The sequence below is a fragment of the Bidens hawaiensis genome, unplaced genomic scaffold (genome assembly GCF_021521415.1).
Source record: "Bidens hawaiensis isolate Kalapana, Puna unplaced genomic scaffold, B.hawaiensis_p1.1 tig00044327_1, whole genome shotgun sequence".
In the NCBI taxonomy this organism is placed as follows: Eukaryota; Viridiplantae; Streptophyta; class Magnoliopsida; order Asterales; family Asteraceae; genus Bidens; species Bidens hawaiensis.
In genome coordinates, this window is record NW_027497886.1 from 109,574 (window position 1) to 119,680 (window position 10,107).

The 10,107-nt window shown below is 37.1% G+C and overlaps 1 protein-coding gene and 1 pseudogene across 1 annotated transcript; both read left to right on the top strand.

Moving 5' to 3' along the window:
• Positions 1-312: 312 nt before the first annotated feature.
• Positions 313-2,024, top strand: LOC143594928 (pentatricopeptide repeat-containing protein At2g20540 pseudogene; annotated as a pseudogene).
• Positions 2,025-5,763: 3,739 nt separating this feature from the next.
• LOC143594929 (protein NEN1-like) lies at positions 5,764-8,270 on the top strand. Its single transcript, XM_077074110.1, has 6 exons — positions 5,764-6,048; positions 6,302-6,459; positions 6,531-6,577; positions 7,082-7,145; positions 7,254-7,954; positions 8,039-8,270. The coding sequence occupies exons 1-6, from the start codon at positions 5,769-5,771 to the stop codon at positions 8,268-8,270; spliced, it is 1,482 nt and encodes a 493-aa protein (XP_076930225.1). The 5' UTR covers positions 5,764-5,768.
• The last annotated feature ends 1,837 nt before the right edge of the window (positions 8,271-10,107 follow it).

Consider the following 10,107-nt stretch of genomic DNA (forward strand, 5'->3'; position numbering starts at 1 on the left):
TCATCAAATTTTATGAATAATTTGGTGTATGTTATATTATTTCCTGTATAATTTTTAATATTTCCATGTGACTCGAGTAGGTACCGTTCACTAGTTGGGCTCTTGAATTGAACAAGTTTTATCTCACATCACTATCGTGCATTCGGACGGGTGTTCAGGTACATTGGTCTTAGGTGAGGGTTTTCTCCGAATCAAAAGACGAGTGTATCCCGATGTAATGAATTTAATCATTAGCCCATTTGAATTTGAAAGATTCGGTCGCCTGTTCAAAATAAATTTAGCTTTTTTTTCCAATTCATATCCAAATATCAAATGTTTGTTGAAGAAACTTTTCGCGCCATCACCACAAACCACCCAACAACTCCAAGATTCCTCCAACGGCACCTCTTTAATCTCTTCCAATACACAAACACCATAACACAAACCTCACAAATCCACACCCAGATCATAACAAACAACTTCACCCAAAAAAACTTCATCATTGTTAAGCTGCTTCAATCGTATCTTCGTTCGGGTTACCTCCATCAAGCCCACCAAACTTTTGCACAAATCAATAACCCCAGCATCACCTCCTGGAATCAAATCATTAGAGCCTTCTCCGGGACCGATACGCCCGTTAAAGCAATTAACCTTTTTGATGAAATGCTTGTGTCCGGTGTAAAGCCGGACGAGTATAGTTATTCGTTCGTGATCAGCGCGTGTGCGCGTGGGAAATTGGTTCGGTTAGGGGAAAAGTTTCATGGGAGGGTTTTGGTTGGTGGGTTTGGTTCGAATTTGTTTGTTCAAACTAGTTTGGTAAATCTTTATGGTGAAGTTAAGAATGCACATAAGGTGTTCGATGAAATGCGCGAGAGAAATGTGGTGACTTGGAATACGCTGATTTCTGGGTATGTTAAGTGTGGGGATGTTGACGGTGCGCGCAGACTGTTTGATGAGATGCCTGAGAGAAATATTGTTTCTTGGACGATGTTGGTTTCGGGGTATGCGCACAACGGGGGGTGTACGGAAGCGTTGGCTTTGATACGTGAGATGTTGAAGTCGAATGTGGAACTGGATCAGGTGACTTTGGTTGCGGCTTTATCTGCTTGTGCGGAGATTGGTGATTTGAAAATGGGGAGGTGGATTCATTCTTACATTGACCGAAACTGGCATATAACGAATGAAAGACGCACAGTTCGTGTGAATAATGCACTCTTACACATGTATGCTGGTTGTGGTGTTATTGATGATGCGTATGCGTTATTCAAACTTATGCGGTTGAAAAGTACGGTTTCGTGGACCACCATGATCTCCGGTTTTGCAAAACACGGCCGTGGCAAAGATGCATTAAATGTCTTTGAATGTATGAAAAACACACAAGATGATGGTTCAAAGCCGGATGCAATAACCTTGTTAGTTGTCCTGTATGCTTGCAGCCATTCCGGTTTGATTGATCAAGGCCGTGATATATTCAAAAACATGAACAAGATTTGGGGAATCGAGCCCAAAATCGAGCATTATGGTTGCATGGTTGATCTTCTAAGCCGTGCTGGACTCTTGGACGAAGCTCTTAAGCTTGTAGAAACGATGCCAATGGAGCCGAATGATGCAATATGGGGTGCGTTACTTGGTGGTTGTAGAATTCACAAGAATGTGAATCTTGCTGTTGAAATTGGTCAAAAGTTAGCTACTCTGGATCTTGATGATGATAAATCGGCTGCTTATTTGGTATTGTTGTCGAACGTGTATGCTGGTGCGAAAAGGTGGAAAGACGTTGCAAATATGAGGGAAAAGATGGTTGAGTTGGAACTGAAAAAGGCTCCTGGAAGGAGTTGGGTGCAGATAGGTGAATCGGTTCGTGAGTTTTTGGCGGGTGATTTTTGTCATGAACGTGAATGTTTGATCTATGAGATGCTTGTTTTGGTGACGGTTGAAGCTCGGTTAAGCGGATACAAGCCTGATGTTTACCAGACATTACAAGGTTATGTAGGTTAATAGTAAGGTGCATTATAAGTTGTGGCAAAGATGTTTCAGTTTGACATGCATTGCATTGTTATAGGAAGATTGTAACTTATTTTGAATTTTTCGGTTAATTGGTAATATTTTCTGTACAAGCAATGACAAAAAAGTGGTTATTAAATTTTCAAAGAGTGTATTCTGCCACTTAAGTTTTAGACGATGTGTTGTGGGTTAACTAGAGAACTCTGGTTGAAGTGTCACGTCAACGACTTAATGTCACGTAGACAAGAATCCATTAACTAACCAACCCTTTAGCTATGCGTTGAGGGACAACTAGAGATGAAATAAAAGAAAAAAAAGTTTGATTGGTGCATTGTGGGTTGACTCCATTTGATTTGGTACTGTTGGACGTTATGCACCTCGCTAAGGCCACGTATAATGGTGCATTATATGGGTGGGTGAAACGCCTACACCATCCCCTGGGAGCATTATGAGTGCTTACAAGTAGAGGTGCACAAATCGGTTTTTTTAAAAAAACCGGTTCGGTTATTAACCGGACCGGTTTTTTTTGGACCGGAAAAAAACCGAACCGGTTAATAACCGGACCGGTTAATAACCGGTTTTTTCATCTCAAAACCCTAACCGGTCTAACCGGTTAGGACCGGTTTAGAAACCGGTTAGAACCGGTTAATAAACCGGTTTTTTTATTAACCGGTTTTTTAAAAACCGGTTTTTAACCGGTTAACCGGTTTTTTTTTTTTAAATAACCATAAAAAACGGTCAAAAAACCAAAAAAAACGGCTATATGCCCGTTAGACAACGGTCAAAACCGGTTTAACCGGTTATAAAAAAACCGGTTAACCGGTTATAAAAAAACCGGTTTATAAAAAAACCGGTTAACCGGTTTTTTTATAACCGGTTATTAAAAAAAACCGGTTTTTTTTATAACCGGTTTCAAAACCGGTTTTGGCTCTAAAACTTAAAACCGATATACAAACTGGCGGTTTGTAAACCGGTCAAACCGGTTTTTAAAAAACCGGTTTTTTTAAAAACCGGTTTCCGGTTTAAACCGCCAAACCGGTTCGGGAACCGGTTTTTTTGTGCACCTCTACTTACAAGGGCATGTGCGTTTTACAAAAGGTGATGATATGGTAAAAAATGACCCTAAAATATAGGGCGATCTATGAAAACTCATAGGCCCTAATGAACCCTTTAAGAATAGAAAAACTAGACCCTAAATATAAATTTATTTTTAAATAGGAACAAGAAAATGACCCATAATGAACCGAATAGAAAAACTAGACCCTAAATATAAATTTATTTTTAAATAGGAACAAGAAAATGACCCATAATGAGTCTATTTTTAGGTTAAAAGGACAATATGATTTATACTTTAAATTAGTTGAACTACATAGGCTTTTATTTTATAAATTTTTAGTTGGGTTTTAAGTTTATCTTTAGTTTTCTATTAAAAAGAAAATTATAAAAGAAGAAACTATTGGTGATGTGCAATAGTGCAAGAAGCATAGCAGGCAGCATCAGAGCTGCTTAGCAACTTTGATTTACACGTGTTTGTATTTTATTTATTAGTAACTTTTGTTTTTCGGCCCCGTAATACATATGTTTTGGTTTCTGTGTGTTCGCACGACTCGCACATTAAACAAGGGACATTACGTATGTATGGCTTAAGCATTGGCGAAACCGAGTGGTCCCCCCCCCCTTGTTTTTTCTCATCATCGTACTCAGTATATCCCACCAATAGCAAAGCTATAGTAGGGTCTGAGGAGGGTAAGATGTAGACAGCCTTACCTCTACCCCATAAGGATAGAGAGGCTGCTTCCGGTCCCCCTTGTTTTTCTAAGTAACAAAATTTATCTGTTTTCGTTTGGAAATTTTTATACGTATTGTAAATTTACCAGTTTTCACCTAAAGATTTAATTTACTTGTTGAGCTTGAACACCCCCCCCCCCCGGTGTTTATAAAAATCATATCTGCTTCTTACACCAATGTCCACCATCGGACACGAGCCTCAAATCGTCGCCTCCAAGAGATAGAGCATCTTATAACACCTCAAATATATCAAATTCCCTTTGGTAAATTGATATATAGGTACTAATTGGTGGCGGACCTAGCTAATGACCACTCAACGTTTCGCCGTTGGTGTAAAAAAGAAATTTTTTTGGTTGATTTTTGTGTTTTATTACCCCTGAAAAAAAGATAACGTTACCCTATGTATTTTAAGCCCAACCAATTTAATACTTAAACCCAACAAAAGCCCACGTAAATTATAAAGCCCAAGCCAAAAACCCAATAACCTAAATAATCTTTTTAAGTTTAACAATAAAAAAAATACCGGATATTGTGAGAACAGACACACAGCCGACAGCTCTCTGTCTCTCTAGACTTTGCTCACCACACACCACCAGTTCACCATGGCTGTCGCCACTTGCCGCCACCTCCACCTCCATCCGCCACCAGCCACCTCCTGACCTCACTCAACCACTCCACCTCCGACCTCTTCTTTCCGGTAAGATTTCTTGTATTTAGGGATTTAGAGTTATGTTTAAATTGGAGTTAATTTGGGATTTAGGGTTTATGTTTAAATTGGAATTGATTAGATACTTAGGGTTATATTTAAATTGGAATTAATTAGGGATTTAGCCTTCAGTTTTATGTGTAAATTGGAATTGATATTAGGTTTATGGTTCAAATTTTGTTTAGGAAACTTTGAAGATGAGTAAACAACCTCTTATTAGCAACTTTTTTAAACGTCAAAGAAAAGAAAACGATGACATTGGTTTATCACCAACTTTAAATATTCAAACTTTAAGTTCAAGCATGTGCGACTCTTTTATTTTCTTATTTAATTAAATACTGTGTTTATCAATATTTTTGTTGAGTAAACTTTAAAACTACTCATTAACAATACGTGTTTGATCTGATCGAAAGATATCAATAAAATCATTAAGTAAACAAGTTTAGGTTATTTTGATGCGCCAATTATAAACCAACTTGTTTTGATCTGCCATTACAAATGGGTTAACCGGGCGCGGGTACACTTGTAACACGAAGCCGAGCCCGGGACGCGCCAAACGCGTAACTAGACACCTGCACGAGCAAAACGCGTTATTGGACTCCGCTAAGCACGAAATGTAGTCAGGCCCCGTAAACGCGAAACCGGTAAAAAAAAATTCTTAATGTACGTTTAAAATTTTTTTTTATGCTACCCCTGAAATTAGTTTCTAGATCCGCCACTGGTACTATACTGTATTGCTTTACATGTTCATGCTTCAATTTTCTTATCTATAATCACTATCTATATGTTTATAATTCTAAACTTAATACATGCGTTGTAAAATCGACATTGATGTTCTTTTCTTATTATTTTATAGTTATTCATAAATAAATGTAGCAACTAGCAACAAACCGATGGTGTTTGCTTGTGGCTATGGTTTATGACAAAACTTGATTGTTTGGATAATGAATACATTCATAACATGAACAAACAAAAAACATCTTTCCACATTGCCTTGTTCACCATCTTACATTTTACTTCATTCCCAGGTAACTTTCGGTTTATTCTTCCCTTTTATATATATAAGATTACTTTATTATATTTTGACAACTTATTAATGGTCAAAATTAAGTTATCAAAAGTTTATTAAAACACCACTTTCTTACAAAAGGGTCGAAACGTAAAACCACACGTTATCTATCTTCTTGACAAAACTTATCTTCAAAGCTACCTCTGTCTATAAATAAATCCAAACCCTATTCAGCTTCATTTCAGATAATATTATTATTGAGATAATAATTTATAATAAATAAATATGGTGTCAAGCATAGATCGATCAGAGATAGCTTTCTTCGACCTAGAAACCACCGTCCCGACCCGACCCGGCCAAGGGTTCGCCATATTAGAATTCGGATCCATACTCGTCTGCCCTAGAAAACTCATCGAGCTCCAAAGCTACGAAACCTTAGTCAAGCCACATGATCTCTCACTCATCTCCACATTATCCGTTCGCGCCAACGGCATCACGCCCGACGCCGTCGTCTCTGCCCCCACCTTCTCTGACATCGCCGATAACGTCTACGACATCTTACACGGTAATCTATGCCGTTAAAATATCGGTCACAGTTAATATTAACGATATATCCTAAGTGTTTTAAAACTTAATTTTAAACTTCTAGTGTTTTGCATATCATACCGCGACAATTGATATCTCAAATAATATTTTTCCGCATTAACTGCTTAGCTAAGCATGGTAATTTACAAGTTTGAGCTTCAATCTTGAATTGGGGTTTTGATTGTTATATATTGTATTAATTGAATTGGGGGTTTGATGTGTGGTGTGTTTAGGGAGGATTTGGGCGGGTCATAATATAACTAGGTTTGATTGCGTGAGGTTAAGGGATGCGTTTGCCCAAATTAACCGCCCGCCGCCCGAGCCGAAAGGAATCATTGATTCACTGGCCTTGTTGACACAAAGGTTTGGAAGGAGAGCTGGTGACATGAAGGTATGATCTTTTTTTTTAATATGCGAATTTTGTTAAATTAAAAGCTAATTACACTTCCTATCTTTGTTTAGATGGCAACTCTTGCTAATTATTTTGGGCTTGGAAAACAATCACACAGGTATGACTGTTTTTTTAATGGTGTGTCGGGTTGACCTTATAGAATATGTATTTTTATTCTAATTTAAAACGGGTTGAGAGGTGTATAATGTTGGGTTTGAAGGCCTTGTTGGGCTGGGTTCAAGTAAGATAGCAAGAAGGGCGACGGGTTGGGTGTGTCGGCCCTTGCTCGATTGTCCGCATTTTTTTATCAAGTAACCTTAGTTGTAATCTCTATATAGTAATCTCGGTGTACCTGTAATCGATTATCACTGAAATAAAAGAATACCTGGTTGCCGCCTGTGGACGGAAGTTAGTTTAGGTCGAACCACGTTAACTCCCTTATTCGTTAATTGCTTTCGTGTTCCATTCGTGTGCGTCTAATCTTAACATATTAAACCTGCCAACCCTTTGATTAAAAACAGGTCAAGTAGAACATATGTTATTGACTTTTTCTATTACTAATTGGCATGAATATATATATTATTTTCATTTGGGTCTTAATATTTAGTTCAACAAATTTCAGGAGTTTAGACGATGTTCGGATGAATCTTGAAGTTCTCAAGTATTGTGCAACTGTTCTTTTCTTGGTAAATTCTCACTTTTCCACTCAACAATTTGAGTTCATTTGAGTATTTCACTTGTGATTATGAATTTCTGACAACCCTGTAAAACGACCAATTTACCCCTTCATGTAGGAATCGTGCCTACCCGATATATTTACAGAAAACAGCTGGGTTTCTCCAAATGCTACAACAAGAAACCGCAGTAATTCAAAATCTGCTGTAGACGGAACCGGCCCAAGCACTAGCCCGCCTTCATCTAGTAGAAACATTGACCATCATAATTCTCCACCTTCTCATCTAATCTTTTCACTAGCGGCATCTAGTGCTGGAGAACCAGTTGAAAACGAACCTGATCCGAGTCATGTTCAGCCCGACCCATTTGACCTAGGCCCACTTGTAGACAAAATAGAAAACGAACCCCTTGAAGCAAATGAATCTATGGATGAAGAATCATCTGCAACCAATACTTCTAACATCATCACTGAAAGCACTGAATTTGTTAACCTTGATGATGTGTCAATACCTTCTGTTACTGTAACTGTAGTCCCGTTTTTTCGTGGGCCTCAAAAGATTCAAATACTCCATGGAGACACACCGTTGCAGATCCGATGTGATGCGCTAAAAGTACGGTTTGGGTTAAGCACACGATTTGTTGATCATGCGGGCAGGCCTCGGTTAAGTTTTGTGGTTGATGCGTCTCCAAATGTCTGTGGTGTTCTTGATGCGTGTGATAATATTGCTAAGCGGTTTGTGGATTCTGATAGCAGCTCTGAGTGGAGGCCTGTTGTGAGCCGAAAGCCCGGGTTTTATAACTCGCCTACCATCAGATTGCAGTAAGTCCTTTTGTTTTAGGATAAAAGTATTGGCTTCATATATAATAATATTGAAAGGATGTTAAACTATGTTATGTTTTACAGATTACCTACTGTAGCAGGAGGAGATGGTGTTAGATGGGTCACAGAGATATACAAGAAAGAAGCATCATCAATACAGCGGGTCGTGTTTAGTAGGTGTGATGTGGCGGAACTGGAATCGTTGATTTGTCCAGGTTCATTTGTGGATGCTTTCTTTTCTTTAGATCCGTATGACTATCAACAGAATGCGGGAATCCGGTTAGTGGCTAAGAAACTTGTTGTTGATTCTAACTGAAGGGGTTTTGGTGTTTGTCTAGCACCTATAAGCTGACATTTGGAATGTAATCTTTGGTGGGGGCTTGTAAAGATGGGCAAGTAAATTTGTTTCAATGTTGATGTAGAAGATGGACAACTAATTCTAGGGTTTGAAATTGATCAACGCAAAATGTTATTATTCTCTCTTTTATCTTTCTCATTTTCGGTATACTAGTTCTGATGCTGTTTAGTCGGAATCGGTATACCAGTTCCAATGTTGTTTAGTCGGAATCGGTATACCAGTTCCAATGTTGTTTAGTCGGAATCGGTATACCAGCTCCAATGTTGTTTAGTCGGAATCCGTTCGGTGTGTTACGGAAAGTTTTAGAGCAAAAACAAACGGTAGGATACATAAAGGACTGAAAGCATACGCGATTTACAATATAGCAACTGTTATTTAAGACTAATTCCTATAATACGCAAGGAAAAAAAACACCTATAACTTTTAAAGAAAAAAGTACAAATATTAATGTAACCTCTTTGATGATAAATTTCAAATACTATATTAAAATACTAGGTTATTGATCTGTGTACGACATGGACGGAAATAAAGAAATCGTCAAGTACTGACATGTCATTTAAAACGACAAGATGTTTTTGAATACATTTTTTAGACGACAATATGATTTATAATTGCAATTTGTATTCATACGGAAAGAAAACTTACAAAAAATGAAGTTATATAGTAGAATGTAGGGGTGAGCAGAAAACCGAATTAACTGAACCGATACCAAATTAACCGAAAAACGAACAGAAAAAACCGAACCGAAGCATTAACCGACGGCTAATTTTTTGTTTTGTTTTTTTTGAAAATCGAATTTTCAGTTACAACAAAAACTTTTTGTTGTTTATATACAACATATATATTATAATGAAGCTCTAGAACAAGGAGGGCGTTGTAAGTATGATGAATCCAACATGAAGATTTTACAATTACACAATTACAATAAAATATTTAATGATATAATACAAGATTATTGTTCGTCTGTATCACTTATTTTCTCAAATATTCACATGCAATTTTAACTAATAACTTTTGTCCCTAATAACTTTCCAGCCCATAAATTATAAGCCAATATAGTTTCTAGGTTTTTAAAAAAAATTTCAATTGTGATTGATAATGCTTACCTAGACCAAGATCAAACCTGAAGTCTCTTGGTAGGCCGCAAGTAGTCGAATATTAGAAAATTCAGATAATTATATTGATAAAATCCTGTTTAGTTAACTAAAAAGCATTTTAATTGAAGACTGTATCAAAATAGCACACATCAGGAAGTTTATGACAAACATAAAACACTACATTAGAAAAAGATCAAAGAGTGTGGAACTTGTTTTATTATTTCCATGTGGGGCTAAGAATATAAAATCAACCTATCATTAAATAAATTAAACAAATGTATATTCTTAAGCAAAATTTATTAACCAAATGAAGTTAAAAGAGTAACTTCAACCTGCTTAATACCATTAGCATCCTTCCAGACCCTATAAGATATTTGTTGGCGAGCTGCTCGGTTTCTACTTTGTTAACCCTATCCAGTCAATCCTGACCCTAACCTCATGCCCATGAATAATGCTATATTTATTCATTTCTTCATTTAAAAAAACAAAAAGAGCTAGAAAATGAAGAAACCCTAACCTAGTGTCCATGAATAATGTTATGTTTGTTAAAAACGATGTACCTGATTGAACTAAAAAGAATGAAAATCAGTAAAATAGCAAATACAAGTAATAAAATATGAAACTTATGCAGCAACAATGTAAGCGACATGAATCATTGGCTAATTGATCGATGACCAAAAGATTAAATTTAGGGTTTG

Bases quoted from the DNA above. Each gene is read 5' to 3' on its own strand.
- LOC143594929 (XM_077074110.1), top strand. From the start codon at position 5,769: ATGGTGTCAAGCATAGATCGATCAGAGATAGCTTTCTTCGACCTAGAA. The intron at 6,460-6,530 runs GTATGATCTTTT...ATCTTTGTTTAG, and splicing joins GGAGAGCTGGTGACATGAAG to ATGGCAACTCTTGCTAATTA. The intron at 7,955-8,038 runs GTAAGTCCTTTT...TATGTTTTACAG, and splicing joins TCGCCTACCATCAGATTGCA to ATTACCTACTGTAGCAGGAG.